At 38.2% G+C, this 17,318-nt stretch overlaps 2 protein-coding genes across 3 annotated transcripts in view; both read right to left on the bottom strand.

The window, feature by feature from the left end:
• Positions 1 to 1,972: 1,972 nt before the first annotated feature.
• Positions 1,973 to 17,318, bottom strand: part of LOC149199496 (disease resistance protein Roq1-like) — a 48,817-nt gene continuing 33,471 nt past the window's right edge. The window contains exons 3-4 of one of the 2 annotated variants that reach the window (XM_089402465.1): positions 3,694 to 4,062; positions 1,979 to 3,546 (exon numbers count right to left, since the gene is read on the bottom strand). In XM_089402465.1, coding sequence (XP_089258591.1) covers positions 2,206 to 3,546; positions 3,694 to 4,062 — 1,710 coding nt within the window. In that variant the 3' untranslated portion in view covers positions 1,979 to 2,205. Of the gene's footprint in view, positions 3,547 to 3,693; positions 4,063 to 17,318 lie in introns of both variants that reach the window. The other variant, XM_089402466.1, reaches the window with a different exon arrangement.
• Positions 5,442 to 6,233, bottom strand: LOC149199497 (putative 2' cyclic ADP-D-ribose synthase BdTIR). Its single transcript, XM_089403657.1, has one exon. It carries the CDS (start codon positions 5,985 to 5,987, stop codon positions 5,442 to 5,444), a length of 546 nt encoding a protein of 181 aa, XP_089259783.1. The 5' UTR covers positions 5,988 to 6,233.

Below are 17,318 nucleotides of genomic sequence, written 5' to 3' on the forward strand. Positions count from 1 at the left end.
TATTGACCATTCCATATTCTTTAAGCATACTTTGAATCATGGTAAATTTCTCAAGCTAATCTAGGTTCTCTATGTGTTTGGTGGTCTCAAGCCACTAAACATGAGAGGTATGATTCATAGCAAAACAAATCGAGCACCAAATGGTTGTTGGTTGGGGAGCTTGGGTAAGTAGTGGATTTGAGGCTCTTATGGAGAGGTGATAGCGACCATTTTTCTACTCTGGATAATAGAAGGGATATCCTACTCCAACTTAGTCTTGTAAGTCAAATTATAGAGGAGATAACCTACTCCATCTTGTTCTTTCGAGTCAAATTCCTTCGAAACTAATGTCTGTATGAAGGCATAATGATAGAGTGAAATTACATAGGCAAAGGAGGCCAAACCAAGAGGCTCATGATCTCCCTTTAGAAGAATGATGCTTAGTGGCATTCAAATTATACATCGTTAGTTGAAAGGAAATCTTAGCAACAAAAGAATTATTTTCTTCCAAGGTGGTCCTTAGATAACAAAAGCTCCATTGGTATAATTACATCAAAGAGTTGAAGAAAAACAGTATATTATTGGAAAATATATTCAAAAGGGAATGGAAGTGTGATTTCAAGACCCGTCCTAAATAATAGTAATAACAAAAAATAATAATGTGCCATAAATAAAATATTTCAATTTTCACCTTAATTTTATATCAACTTTATATAGTCGTATGAAGGGGATATGCAATTTCTTCACTACTTATATGGAGAAAAATTTAACTTGGGTTATAAATCAAATATTTCAATACATATTAAGTAAAAGATATATATATATATATATATATATATAGACAGAGAGAGAGAGTATTTCATTAATACTTTCTTTCTAAGAAATTCTAATTCCTTGATGTTTAATATGGAATTGATATGTGACATTTAAAAACATATTAATAATAAAAATAACTCAATGCCCATATATAGAACTTTGAGATAGCTGAATTGCCTTTCCTTCTTGTGTTAATATAGTTTAATCGATATAATTAAATTAATAAAATATCCAAATTCTTAATACATTTTTGTTTTTGTTGCAAACAAAGAACATATATATTCATATATATTTATGCTAATTAAAATATATGCTTATTTTTTGAAGTCCTTTTTCATAAATATTTATTTTTTATTTTTTGGGAATATAATGTAAAAAACATTTAACTTTAAAAAAAAAAACAAAAACAAAGAAAAACAATATCTATAATGTATATTTATATTTATATTTATATATTAAAAACTATTTATTAATTGATATAATTAAGTTAATAATTATCTAAACTCATAATCCAATTTTGTTGCAAATAGTGAAAATATATGTTTATGCTAATTAAGATATATGTTTCATTTTTTATTTGTAATTTTTGAGAAATACAATATAAAAAAAATTAATTAAAAAAATTAATGTATATTTATATTTATTTATTAATATGTAACTTTTATAAATATTTGTTAAATTCTTTTAAGAATATAGTATAAAAAAATTTATTTTAAAGTGAAAAAATTAACTATAATATGTGTTAAAACTAAATAAATATTAATATTTATAGTTACCTATAATTATTTGTTATATATTAATTTCATATTTTATTTGTTAAAATTAAATAAATATTAATATTTATAGTTATTAGTTTTATACTAATTTCATATTTATTTTTTATATATGGAAAAACAAGTTTAAAAAAAAAAAACTCTAAAAAAAATTAATTTAATTTAAAAGTATTATTTTAATTAATTTTATCAAAAAAATATTTTAATCAGCGAAAATGTTATTAATGTTATAATTTTAATATTTAAAATTAAAAAGCATATAAATAATTGTGATATTTAATAAAAATATAATCATTTTAATAAAAACACTTAACTAAAATGGTTATTAAATATAAAATTTCAAAAACATACAAAAAAAACTTTCTTCACTGCACTAAGCTGCTAAAGGAATCTGGCAGCCTCTCCAATTTCATGCACCCCAGCACGTCCAACCTGTGGAGGTTCGTCAAGCTGCGGAAGGAATCTGGCAGCCTCTCCAATTTGTAGCACCCACTCAGGTCCAAGCAGTGGAGGTTCGTCAAATTGCCCAAGGAATCTGGCAGCCTCTTCGACTTCTCGCACCAACTCAGGTTCAAGCTGTGGAGGTTCGTCAATCTGCCGAAGGAATCTGGCAGCCTCTCCAATTTCTTGCACCAGTTCAGGTCCAAGCTGTGGAGTTTGACGTGTTATGGAGGTTTGTCAAATTGCCGAAGGAATCTGGCAGCCTCTCCAATTGAGTGCACCCGCTCAAGTTCAATCTGTGGAGGTTTGTCAAGCTGCCGAAAGAATCTGGCAGCCTGACCAACTTCTCGCACTGAGTCAGGTCCAAACTGTGGAGGTTCGTCAAGCTGCCAAAGGAATCTGGCAGCGTCTCCAACTTCTCGCACTGACTCAGGGCCAAGCTGTGGAGGTTCCTCAAGCTGCCGAAGGAATCTGGCAGCCTCTCCAACTTCTCGCACAACCGCAGGTCCAAGCTGTGGAGGTTCGTCAACCTGCCGAAGGAATCCGGCAGCCTCTTCAACTTCTCGCACAAACGCAGGTCCAAGCTGTGGAGGTTCGTCAAGCTGCCGAAGGAATCCGGCAGCCTCTCCAACTTCTCGCACCAACGCAGGTCCAAGCTGTCGAGATTCGTCAAGCTGCCGAAGGAATCTGGCAGCCTCTCCAACTTCTTGCACCAACGCAGGTCCAAGCTGTAGAGGTTCGTCAAGCTGCTGAAGGAATCTGGCAGCCTCTCCAACTTCCCGCACAAACGCAGGTTCAAGCTGTGGAGGTTCGTCAAGCTGCCGAAGGAATCTGGCAGCCTCTCCAACTTCTCGCACCGACGCAGGTCCAAGCTGTGGAGCTTCGTCAAGCTGCCGAAGGAATGTGGCAGCCTCTCCAACTTGTCGCACAAACTCAGGTCCAAGCTGTGGAGGTTCGTCAAGCTGCCGAAGGAATCTGGCAGCCTCTCCAACTTCTCACACCGACTCAGGTCCAAGCTGTGGAGATTCCTCAAGCTGCCGAAGGAATCTGGCAGCCTCTCCAACTTCTCGCACCGACGCAGGTCCAAGCTGTGGAGGTTCCTCAAGCTGCCGAAGGAATCTGGCAGCCCCTCCAACTTCTCGCACCAGTGCAGGTCCAAGCTGTGGAGGTTCCTCAAGCTGCCGAAGGAATCTGGCAGCCTCTCCAACTTCTCGCACCGGTTCAGGTCCAAGCTGTGAAGGTTCCTCAGGCTGCCGAAGGAATCTGGCAGCCCCTCCAACTTCTCGCACCGGTTCAGGTCCAAGCTGTGGAGGTTCCTCAAGCTGCCGAAGGAATCTGGCAGCCTCTCCAATTTCTCGCACCGGTTCAGGTCCAAGCTGTGGAGGTTCCTCAATTTCCCAAAAGAGTTTGGTAATTTAGCAAGAGAGGAGGAATGAATGACGATCCTTTCCAGGTGCTCCAGCTGCACTATGGACTTGGGAATGCTGGAGAGGCAGCTCGCATTAATTATCTCTAATTCCTGCAACTGCAAAGGTGCCTGCAAGATCAAGCGATCAAGCTTTTAGAATGTAAGAAAGATATATATGATTCTCGTGAGGAAAACCGTCAGAAATCATTGGAGACCCTGTTATACAATATCAATAGCGACTGACCGCACACTTTAACTCAAACAGTTTAGATTTACCTGCCATTTGCCTTGCCATAATGTTTCCAATACACCCTCCTCCACTCTCAAAACCCTTAAATTCTTAGTTGTAATCCACGAAGGTATGCACTTGTAGGGACAATCACGCCAGGAAAGCCATATGAGATTTGGCGAGCGCACCCGCAAAATACGATCCAGCAGATGCCCTTCAGCCTCAACAAGTTTCAAATTCATGGCATCAAAACCAAGAAAACAATTGGACAGACTAATGCAAAGCTCCATCAAGAAGTTCCCCAACAACTGCTGACTCCACCATTGGTAACATGACAACATTTGTGAGCTCGTCTCCAATCGTTCGATACTATCCCCTTGAGGAAGCATTCTGATTCCGCGTGCTTCCATTATAACCTGTTCATGCGGATGCCTGCTATGGTTAAATTTAATTATTTTGAAAATGTAAACCGATGGAGAAGTTGAGAACTGTATACAGATTTCTATGGAAAAAATATAACTATGTTAAAAGTTTGAATGGTTGAGGACTTACAGATGATTGCTGGTGCACCCAATCATTAATGTTCCCGGTGGGACGCCAAAGACGGCGCGGGAATTCAGTCTCTGCAATATCTCTTCCCAAATCACGGAGGTGATCATGCATATGTATAACATCTTTATCGTCTACTTTTGCAAGGCATTTGAGCTGTAAATTTTTAAACCCCAACGAGCCTTCCCACCTTGACCCGTTCCATACTGTTATGGCACTACTTTTGTTTTTTCCTATGAAAAAACAGGCTATATCTAAAAATATCTGTCGTTCCTCATAGCTAAGTTCATCATAACTAATTTTTAATTTAATCTTGATCTCATTGGGAAGTTCCAATCGGCGAAGTATGGCCTCCCAATAAGATTTGTTGTTATTTCCAGAGAGAAGTGCCCCAAACACTACTAACGATAGAGGCAATCCATCACATGCCTTTAGAAACTTATTTACCAGATCCTGAAATTCGGGGTGTGGATATGGCTGACAGAAGGCATATGAGCAAAAAAGTTCTTGCGAATGTTGGTAAGAAAGGCCCGTTAACCTATACATGGATGACTCTTTCACCCCTGATCTCACTAGGACACCTTCATCCCTAGATGTAATCAAAATGAAGCTATCCTTATGTAAGCCATTTATATCCGGTAAAAGGGCATCTACCTGGTTCTCATGATCTATGTCATCTAAAATTAAAAATATTTTAGAAGATGAGAGATATTGTCTAACCATCTCTGTACCTTCATGAATGTCGTCTATATGCCGATCAACATCAAACAAACCCTTCAGAAGTTTACTCTGCAACGAATGTAATGAGATTCTTGCATTTTCTCTTACATCTGATAAAAAGTAGGATTTGCCATCCTCTGAACGGTTTCGATTGAAAAACTCTTTAGCCAAAGTTGTCTTGCCGACTCCGCCTAAGCCGACTATGCCCACCATCTGAACTTCTCCTGTGTGTTGCTGTGCTAATACTGTAGTTTCAAAATCTTCAATTTTGTCATCTAGACCGGTGGGATTCTTGGCCACATACAACTTTGTCTTTGCGGGCATTAGTTCCACCACACGTTTGACGACCTCATCTAGCAACAGACGCTCGTTGCTGGTCATTCAACGAGAAAACCAAATAAATAAGTAATTGGAACCAAATGCATATGCATTAGATGTATACTTTTAATTGAAACCACAGGCAATTTGGTTACCAATTCATACACACGTTATATATATTGTATCCATAGAGAGGGAGTTGGATGCCTCACCCGTTAAACTGGCCCTTTAAATCAAAGCCACTTATGTTTGCCACAACAGAGAGAGCATTTCTCCATTTTTGAAGAGTGGCAGAGTCATATCGTGGCTTCTCTTCATGAGTTTCAGGATCGACCGTTTTCTTCATTTGCAGTTTGTGGAGGGCCTCAGCGTACACTCCTTTTTCCTTCTGATCTGTCCACCTGAGGTCAGCAGGGTCAACCTGGAAAAATATAGGAATAATAGGAGCCCCCGACTCCAGCATGAGAGAGAGTTCATCGAGACACCATTGGGAATAGGCATAAGTGGGCGAAAAGATGGCGACATGGACCCGGGCACTTCGGATAGCGCCGAGTATTTCAGAAGGAAAATTGAATCCCACCTTTAATTCCTCCTGGTCTAAAAAGGGTTTGAGTCCACGTTCAAAGAGACGACGGTAGAGATGAGTAGCGAAGGTCTTCTTGGTGTCGGGGCCACGGTGGTTGATAAACACACCGTGGCTGCTACTGTTGATGGGATCAGCAGCAGAGGAAGAGGAGGCGCCAGAAGCGTCCATGGTAGTTGCAGGAATCAATTTGAATTTCAGAGTGGTTTTTGGGAACCGAGGATGGAGGCGTTGGGTATGTGAATGCCAAATGGTTATAGAAATAGAAATAGAAAGTGGGAAACTCTAAGCCGAAGCCACTGAGACGCCAAATGCGAGGGTGGAAATAAATTCAAGAGCCTACCAGAAAATGTGGAGAGGATCGTAAGGGGAGAAAATTTGGGAGTGCGGAGATGTATAGATCTTCGTTCTGCCAGATGCTTGCACCACCACCGCCTGTAGCAGGGAAAAAAATAAAATATTTTAACTTTAACACAGCAGGGGTAGGCGCACACATGAACCGCGTGGAATTTCATGTGTTGTGCGTGGGATCCACACGGTTGATGGTTTACAGAGAATCTTTCTCTCTTGCGCGTGGGGTCCACACGGTTAATGGTTTACGACGAATTTTTCTCTCTTTGCGTGTGGGGTCCACGACTCCACGCTGGTTCAACTTTCATGTTTTTTTCCGGAACTTTCACTATAATCTCATTGGGTGGGGTTTAATTTTCATGTGTTTTTCCAAGAATTAATTTTGGCCATACTCTCTTTCCGCGAGGTCCACGATGGTTTAACTTTTATGTTTTCTTGAATAACTTTTGAGTTTCCTCTCTTTGACTGTGGGTCCACAATGGTTTAACTTTCGTGTTTCTTTGGAAGAGTGAATTTTCACATGACTTTATTGCATGTAATGAAACTTTGACACGTATCCTCCATTCAAAAGGAAAGATGCTCGAGAGGTGTATGGCATGATCGAGATGTATGCATCCTGCCACAAAAAATACGATACTCTGCCTGCAAGAAAAGTTGAACCTCATAAGTTGTACTAGACAAGGCATTGATGTTCCACTAACTCAGGTCAGTTTCTCCCCATTTATCTTCTTTTTTATGTGTTCAAACCTGCAAAACGATCACCTACCGACACGTGTAACGGACCGAACCAGCCTTAAGTGATATCGTCGTTGCCATTGAAGAGCCTTGTATCATGGAAATTCCAGTAAGATTGTGATAAAATCATACATGAATTTTTGTACATCGAGGTAAACGTTATTAAATTTAAGGGTTTTGGGTACTTTAATCTGTATGTTTGGGTTATAGTTATTAAATTTTAATTTGTATGTTTAGGTTATAGTCATTAAATTTTAAGATTTTGAGTGTCTAAAGATTTTTTATGGTGTTGAATCAATTTTCATTATCAAAAATATGATTCAAACGTTGCTACAGCTAGATCTGTTGAAAAGTTTTAGCCAAATTCCAATCACTTTTAACTATCCAGACAATTACTCTGCATTAAAAAATCACTAAATATTGAAATTGAAATTATATAACATTTTTTTAAATTGAAATTATATCACTCTTAAAAAGCAAAAGAAATTTTCACAAGATCTTATATTTGTCATTATTTTTATAATTTTTAACTAATTATTAATCACTTTTTATTCCATTATCCAAAAAAAATCATTTTTTCTTTATTAAAAGAAATGTTTAAATTTTATAATAATATAAAAAAGAATATTCATATTTCATCTCCTTACTATATTAATTCAAAAAATGAATTATTATAATTTCTATATAACACAATTATATTTTTATGGAATTCATGTATGCATGTGCTATTTATTTATTGAAATTGCATTTTAATAATGAGAATTAGTTAATTTGGCATGGGTGAATTCTTTTTTGGTTGAGCCGAGAGGCTCATTCTACAAACCCAGTGTGATGTTTGAGCCTAGAGGCTCATTCTACAAACCCAGTGTGATGTTTGAGCCTAGAGGCTCATTCTACAGCCCAGTTTGATGAGAGGCTCATTCTACAACCCAGTATGATGTTTGAGCCTAAAGGTTCATTCTACAACCTAGTTTGATGTGTAACTATGTTCATCTGTCATCAAAGTTGAAATTTTGCTTGTGTCATCCAAAATTAAAAAATCCAAAATCCAAAAAATAAAAAAAAATTAAATAATGTTGACTCATAATAAAATTTGCACGCAAAAAAATTGGATCTCTCTCAACTCTTGTTAGATGTGTATTTAAGATGGATATATGATGGTTACTTAGAGAGGAGCAATTGCAAAAAGAACCAACCTAAACTCATTTTAAAAATTGGATCTCTCTCAACTCATGTTAGATGTGTATTTAAGATGGATATATGATGGTTACTTAGAGAGGAGCAATTGCAAAAAGAACCAACCTAAATTCATTTTAACTTTGGATCTACCCAGTCCAGAGGATGTGGTCCCTACAGGTCATGTGCCCCACTCTTGGGTACAAATATGTAAGAAAGGCACGATTTCTTTAGTTGAAAAAAAAAACTCTACATCTACCAAGCCCTGAGAGGGTTCAAATCTCCTTTCACTCTAAAAGAGGTTTACATCTCAAAAGATTTGATCTCTCTAGGTGCTTGGTATCTATCCCATACAGAGATGGAATTTGAGGGTTCATTGAGCCTACATGTAAATGGTTACAAACATTTACGCCACAACATCTATCCCATGGAATTTGACGGGAAAATGGGAAAATTGTCTGTGAAACAATCAAATTTGATAGGTGCTTAAAATTTGAAATTACTACCGTGAATCCCATAGCTTTTTTCTTTTAGATTTAATTTAAAAATGTTATAAAATAAAATTAAAATGAAATATTTAGGTTTTGAAATAAGTTATGGTTTTTGGGAAAATATGGATTAGCCATGGTATTGGCCCATGGTATTGTAACAAAGCCTATTTACTAATTAATAATATTCATTGTAATATGGGGGAGAATATCTATGGTTAATAATCTTGTTAAAAAATATATATTTAAATAATGTTATAAAACCAAATTAAAATAAGATACTTACAAATGAGTTATGATTTTTGGGAAAGTAGTATTGATAAGCCATGGTATTAGCCTATTTATAAGTTAATAATGTCCATGGTAAAATGGGGTGAATATCCATAATTAAGAATCTTGTTATTTTATATGCTTATTGTAAGTATTAAGTTTTTTTTGTTAAGCTTGGTATATCCTTCTTTTTCATTATAAAATAAGCAAGTTACAACAACATAGAGACAGATTAGGTGGCCCCATCGGGAAATCAAGTCTATTGACCACCTAATCACATGATAAACCATCCAATACCAAAAAATATTGAGTCTATCTATCCAAGCTAGATATGTTTGATTGTCAAGTCCACCTCCATATTCTATCTCCTTATATATATATATATATATATATATATATATATATATATATATATATATATCTGCAAACTAGGAATTAAAAGCTATCCGCATGAAAACTAAACAAAAATAACTAAAAACCAATCATTCTATTCTTCCTGCTTGGCGGATGCCAATGTAACTAGGGTCAGATATTTAGCGCTAGAGCCTGGCAGCTCTGTCCATGAGAATAGGCATGTGAAGTGTCTCTCTATACGGTTGAGGCAACCATCCTGTTTCTGCAATTGAAATTGCATATTTTGAAAATCCTACTTGTAGTTTGGGAAATCCTAGATAGCAGTCATCTAGATTTTCTCCATGGCCTTTCCCAAGAGGCATTTCATTAGCCAATAGAGATATAAGGTCTGTTTGAATTGAGTCCCTTTTCTTCAAGTGTGCCCCGGATCTGGAACCACGAGCTTCCAGTCCTCCAAATCAACTTCATTCATGCTCGCTTGGTGATTTATATCTTCCTCCCATTCTGTTATGAGTCATCTTATCTCCTCCTTGGTGTCATCCGCATATGCAGCAATCGCTTCATGTATCAGGTTTTCTACCTCATCTTTTACCCAAGGTGCTCGGTTCAACCTCGACATCGATCCCCCGTAGTCGCTTTCCTTAGCCCTTGCCTTTTGCTGCATGACCCATTGTCCCTTTGTCACTATGCCTTCCAACCAAATCCTGTGGTTGGCTAGAAAATAGCCTCTGTGCTCTTCTCGTCTGAGAGTGATTATTGCTCTGCGGACTTGATATGGGAACAGGAAACCATAATTTCCAAAACATTATATTTTGTATTGCCAACACCCGAAGGCTCTGCCAATTCATTAAATCTGCCACCCTTGATACATGTGTATTACACCCGAATTTAAGGATCCCCCACCCAGCGTGACCATGGCCCGCCCCCTAGTAACGTTTCCCCAGCAGACACCCTGACATGACCCTAGCCTTACAGACGCTTCAACCTCGACCTTGGAAGAGAGGTGCTGGAAGTTGGCCATCTACAGAGCTTGTAGCATCGTAGCGAAGCCCATGGGAGCCATGCCCTCACCTCCTTTACCTCCCTCGGTATGACCAATCCCCCATCCCCCCTGACTTATCACCATCTTAACCTTACTCTGACCATCATTGCAGTGCAAAATATGAACCCCGACCTCCAAGAAGAACCCAGCCCAAACCTTGCTTGCCACCCAACTTCTTTCAACCAACCAAGGTCGGCATGGCCAGGGTTCAAATCATGCCAATTCTCCAACTGTAAAAGACCACGTCCCGCGATAGCCTCCCCACTACTAGCTCCCATCAGGTACTTGGTTCCAGTCCTTGGGAGCTAGTCCGTCCAACTTCTCTCTGCATTCACAGAGCATACCAACAAATAGACGCACATTAACACATCGACATTTAAAACATCCGTTCCCTCAACCCCCAGGTTTACCAAGCATACAAGATAAAGTTTTCGCTCAGACTGACACCCTCCTGACCATACCCTATAAGTCCCATGTGAGAGAAAAAATTCATAATGGATTGACACCAGGGAGGAACCCATTGAGCTGGGATTATTCCAGCAGACATTTGACACCATGCATATCTCCCAGCCCAAATTGCACTTGGCCACAGACCCCATGCCCCCATACATACCCCAATTAACAAACCAAATGTAGGGAAGCATAATGGAGTGGATGCAGGACCATTTAACATACCTCGTAAGCAGTGTTTGGATCCAATGGATCACCCTACCTTTCTAGAGCCTCTGCTTCACTCTTTCCTTCGCTACCTCTTCTCCATTAGTCCCCAATCTATTATCCTTCGCCGTGGTCTGTAAGCTTTCCCACATGCATTTGTCGCTTTCCTTCATTCCAATTGCCTTAAACATTCCAAAGGCCACTGCACCTTGCGCTTCAAGCGTGTGGGAGGTGGTGGCAACATTCCACTTAGTCCCTATCATAATGACACCCTTACTGACTCTGTCCGACAACTCACACCCCGATCGAAGGTTTTGTAAATATTAATTTTTAATTTAAAAATGTTATAAAAATGAATTAAATTAAAATATTTATAATTTTTTTTTTAAATGAGTGAGGGTACTTGGGTATGTGGTATTGATAATCCTGGTATTGGCCCATGGTAATGTAAGAAAACCTATGTAGAAGTTAATAATTCCATAATAAAATGGGATGAATATTCATAGTTAAGATCTTGTTATATTGTAAATATTAAATTTTTATGTGCTTATTAATTAAATTTTAATATGTTACCTAATCATTATTTTAATTTATATGGTAAAATGGATGTTAATTTATAACTGTGGTTTATATGTTATATTTTAATGCAATGTCTATTATGATTTTCTTTTATCTAAAAAATGTTCATAATCTTATTTTTTTTTATCTAAAAGAGAGCCTTGCGACGATCGATCCATTCTTTTGTTGTTTATATTTTAATCATAACCTTTACAAAGATATGGTCTTCTCTTCCATGTTAATGGTTGATCTTAAAAGGTAATGTAGCTTAATTTAATTTATGTCATAACATAATAATTTAATGGATTTCATGCCTATGAGTTGTTTCTTACCGTTGTGAAATGCAAAGAAATAAGATTTTTATTATATTACATACAATTTAAAAGATAAGTAAATTGTAATTTTCACATTATTTTTTTAACTTTTAACCCCACTACTTAGTATTATTATATTATAATCCTTATATAATTTATTTTATATTTTACTTCCAGAAGTTATTGATTCATTCATTTTGGAAACAAAAGTAATTGATCTTTATATAACATTCCAACATTTTTACCAAGTAGATAAGTTGTTTGAGATAGGTAGCAAACAAGCAAGTTTTAGACACCTAATTCTCTCATCATGATTTAGGTTACGATGTGTTATTGAGATTAGTTATTAGAGTCCAAGAAAACTTGGAAATTGAATCAACGATTTTCCTATTGTATTAATGTGTACACATTGCACATCATTTTTTTGAGCAGATAGCTTAATAGCGTTGATTTCATTTTCCAATTCATGTCTCCTACAATGGTATCAGAGCATGGTTAATCTACTCTATCAAATAGAATGAGCCATTAGTTTTGCAGCCATCCAAAGCATTGGGCATAAGATCTTGGAGGAGATTCTTTGTCGACACATTATGACAGAACGAGCATGTCTTTGACTCCTCGTTGTGCACGTTGGAGACTGGAGAATTCAAATAGAATGAGATTGTCAAATGTGACTACCAGTGAAAAGGTATGAGGTCGTTGCGTTGTTGATCAGGTATGTGGGGTTGCAGTGAGTGCCCTCTTGCCCCGATTTCCATTAAAAAATCAATCATGACATCACAATGAAATGTTTTTGGATCTTCAAATGTTCCATTTCAAATCGACTTTCTTCTATTCAGAACTAAATGAAATGTAGTAATATCTATTTGAGTAGTTTTCCCACTCTACTACAAGTGTGTAAGCCTAATCTAAATGATAATGTTTGTGTGTCTTCGTTACTATGTCTGTCTGGCTAGTGATAGACCAAAAGTAGAAAGATGCATTGTTATGGCTATTCAATATATTATAGTTCTTTTTTTTGTCTCGGTTATTCTGAAGATGATGGTCAAGCATGTCTTTTCTATCATTTGATCAGTCAAATTGAGATGTTGTCATAAAAAATTTATACATTAAAAATGTTCTATGTGTTCAAGGAAGAGCGAGAGCTGAAGATTTGATTTTTTTCGTTCCACTGCAATGTTGAAAACGACTTCACTAGGGGAGAAATACCACATCACAATGCATTCATATTGGGGGATATATATTGAGGAAAAAATGACAAAATATATTGAGCATATAATAGGGTATAAAGGGTTTTTATATTGTCAGGTATAAAAAATGGAGGTCAAAGTTAATAAAAAATATAAAGGGGTATAAATGGGAACAGTAACATTCCCGGAATTTAAATGGGAATGTTTAAATCTTTTCCTATATTCTTTGCATGGGGCATATGGAAAGTTTGTAACAAATTCATTTTTGAATGGCCTCCAGTTAATCTATCTTGTATCTTTCCCTAGATTCTTGCGTTTTTCAAAGATTTATTTCAACCTCTGAATCACTAATGGATCTGCTCCTTTTGATATCCTCCAAGCCCACATTCATGTAATGTTTTCTTCTTTAATGGTGCTTCTTAGGCTGATATTGGTGTAGGGGGTGCTATCATATTTTCCCCAGGCAACAAGTCCTTTGAGATATAGTTGAATATTATATCAGGATCTATTGTAGTGGCCACAACACCCTCCAAAATTTTGGTCTCCATCCAAATTTCGGAGCCTTCCTTGGTTTTTCCACTGATGGTTGCAAACACTCGAGCTCATTCCATGAGCTCTTATAAAGTATTTACACCCTTTTTTTGTTCGTCCAACAATCATATTTTGGAATATTGATTGCTTTTTCATGCTTGCGGTCTTGTTCTGGAAATTTTTAAGGCCTGTCATTGTGTGCATGAGTTCTCATCACTTTGTGAACATCGTTCATACTTACACACAAAGCTGCAAGCACTTTCGCGCAAGTGTTGTCACGGTCGTTCAAATGTTTATCTCAAGTGTCGCACTTATTTCTCTTAACCTTAAGACAGTCTCAATGAGCATGATTGTCTTGTTGGTTTGTGGTGTCTTGTCCTGGATTCATGCTAAGTGTGTGATCACAATGTCACGTCTACACAGATTCACTTGCTTTCGATACACAACCATTTTCTTGAAAATATTCTTGACTGGAAAACCTCCTTCAGCCAGACCCCTACTAAGATGCACTACACATTTTCAGCCCTCAGTGACCCTACTATATCTCCTAGAACTGCACAAAATTTATCCCTAAGCCCGACCTAATCTGCACTTCCCGCAAGATTAGTTATCAAGCCTCCCTCTGGACTGCTGAAAATCTGCATTGCATTGTGACCCGGGTTGCACTGCTCTCTAAAACTACGTAAACATGCCTAACTACCTACCCTGCACTGCCTATAGAAACTGCGTAATCATGTTGAGTCAGGCCTCTGCTGCCTTGCTATTAACTATTCCCAGAAATTGTGCAAGCTTGTCTGGCGGACCCTCTTGCTGGCTTACCCTTCTCTACTTCTGAAAACTGCCAGTCATTACTGGTACACCCTCTGCTTGCCTACTCTACGTTGTTTCCAGAAGCTGTGCAGTCATAATGGGAAGGTCCCTATTGCCTATCCCGCATTATCCCTCAAAACAGCACAGTTGTGACCAACTGCTCCTCACATCCTAATCTTGCCTTGCTCTAGAAAACTACACAAAATTGTTTGTCAGTGCCCTCTGCTACCACATTCTGTCTTCATCTCAGAAACTGATAAGATTCCCAGCTAGAGCCCAAATGGCCCGCTCATTCCTCATCCTAAAAATTGCGCAACAATGTCGAGCAGTTCCCCCTGACACCTTGCCTTGTCTTCCGGCCAGGAACTATGAAGTTCTGCCTAGCTAGGTTCCACCTTGTAGTTGTCATTGATGTCCCTAATTGTGTAATTCCACCTCCCAGTGACCTCTACATAGTTTTTTCCGATAGTACTCCGGAGCCCCTCATCCCGACCTGAGTTGTGCTCTATGCAGTTTCAGTGTCTTGTCCTCCCTCCTAGTCACCAAAACGGAAAACAATGCATCATGCTAGACTAGGAGATTTTGGATTTTATGTCGTCCCGTCATGAGTGAATTGGAGGAACAAGTACATTGATAGAACATGGCACGGTGACAAACAGGATGAAGAAGTATCACATGCTAGAAGACTTGTTCACAACTGAACGGATGTACAAAGTACATCGAGCAACAAGCAAAAGGGATACATGCACTAAACCATTAAACAAAGACCAAGACCATCGAAGACCCCACAACACTTTGCCATGTGGAGGTGAAGACACAAAACACCAAGAGCACATCCATCACTCAACAACGCAACAACTTGACATGGACATCACAGTCATCGAGTACATGTTAGCAGTGTCATGTCGATTTGTGTCATGAGTTGTCACGACCACATCACTACTATGGGCCATACTTGTTGTAATTAAATGTAATGTAAAGTGAAATTCCAATGGACGCACACATGGAGTTGAAGAATCATGTCAGTTGAAAAGTCATAGGAAGTTGAACAGTCATGAGGGAAGTCTAAGAGTCACAAGGGTCAAGCATCACCCTTGGCTATATATACCCCTCATTGTATGAGAAAAGTAATTTTCACCTTGGCTCCTCTCGCATAGCCTTGAGAGTTTGTAGTCTGTTCTTTGAGGAGCGAGAAGTGGCTCCAATGTCCCACTACTAGGACTAATGATGTATGGTGTATAGATGTGCCTTGGAAATTTTTCTTAATTCATAAGCATGTTTAAGCCATCACATTTTCACGTATGTTTTGTTTCTGTTTGTAAGAATATTCTTTAAACGTTTGTAATGCATGTTGGCTTAACTTGTACTAAGATATTTGACCTATTTCGATTATTTTAGTGCATACGTTTTTGAAGATGTGTTGTATTGGTTTCTATTACTGTCACCTGTGTGGACTACTACATCGGACACTAGAAAAATTCATCTTGTTCACTTTTTATAATGACTATCACATCTGTATGGACTACTCTGCCAGATGGTATATGCGTTTTTACTTATACATTCTTTTTAACAACTACTGCATGCGATGTGGACTACTCCGTTGGATGTTGGGCAGACACTTGTTTCACGTGTGTCTCTCCCTGGGTTGTACTACTACCTCTCATCTAGAGGCTCACTTTTACCCTCTCCCTTTACAGTGATATAACTTGGACAAAAGTTACACTACTCAATCACCAACCACACCTACCTCGCTTTTTTAAGACACAAGAATAACACTCTCATGTGCTAAAAAACGAGAGCTAAAGCAAACCTTTAAGATAATGGCAACCAGGCCATTGTACCAGATGGGACTTCTACACCAAATGGTGTGAGGTCTAGTTGGGAATTCATACCGAGGAGATCCCATGAATGTTGGTGAGTCTAGCACCATCAACATTTCTTGTGCCAGAAGGCGGGCTGCCAGTATTTTATGGTTGAATGTCCTCTCAACCCCACTCATCCATCATCTAGTCAAGACAGTAACACTCACTCCCTCTCCAACACACACAACTCTGAAGTTGGTCAATCCTCACCTCTCATACCCAAACAATAAATCTTGTATTAGCATATTTGCTATGTTTTTCCCATCACCTGTCAATTTGCTAAAGCACTCAAACTAATTCCAGGAGTACACTTTCTTCCATATGAACCTAAGAAGCCAAAAACTACTCACATAGGAATGGTAGTATCATATGTAGAAGAAGTAATATTCGCCACTCTTGAAGAGCTAGCAAAAGTTGTTGTGAACAAAGAGGAACCTTCAATCTTCTGACAGGGAGAAAAAGTCAATCTCTTGCTCTTGGGCTCAGGTTCTGGAATAGGAGGCGGAGGGGAAGGTAGCGGAGGAGGCAGAGGTGGAGACGAACGAACAGACTCAAAAGCGCAACCCTCAAATTCTGAAGAAGAAGGGGAGGATGAAAAAGAAAACAACATGGCTAACCAAAATCATGAATGGATGACTGAGGTCCCATTGGCACTCCTGGGTGTCTTGCACAAGATGCCAAGGCACACAGAGAATTTGTTAACAAAGTATGACCCTGACAAGGTAGTGAATGAGGAAGACCACTTAGACACGTTCTACCTACATCTGCAGACACTTGAGGTACGTTATGATGACATTGCATGTAGATTGTTTCCATGTACCTTTAATGACAGAGTAGTTATATGGTATCATAGCATTCTTGTGAACTCCATTCAGAACTGGGGGATGTTCAAATGAATTTTCCTTGAGAATTTTACTAATGATGAAACCCCCACCATGTTTCCCAAGGAGTTGGCTAGTCTTAAGGTGGAGTAGAAAGAAAAAGTTAAATATTTCAGCCAGAGATTTACCTGTATCCTGAAAATGTTCACTATGGACACTAAACCTCATGACTCCATCACTGTTGACTACTACACGTCCACACTACCAACCAATATTGCGTAGTTCATCAAGCGAATCATGATCTATGAAACCAACACTTCCTAAAAATTACCAAGAGGCAATT

The sequence above is a fragment of the Pinus tabuliformis genome, chromosome 2_1 (assembly GCF_031772625.1).
Source record: "Pinus tabuliformis cultivar Carrire ecotype Pingquan chromosome 2_1, CPIR1, whole genome shotgun sequence".
Lineage (NCBI taxonomy): Eukaryota > Viridiplantae > Streptophyta > Pinopsida > Pinales > Pinaceae > Pinus > Pinus tabuliformis.

Bases quoted from the DNA above. Each gene is read 5' to 3' on its own strand.
- LOC149199497 (XM_089403657.1), bottom strand. From the start codon at position 5,987: ATGGACGCTTCTGGCGCCTCCTCTTCCTCTGCTGCTGATCCCATCAAC.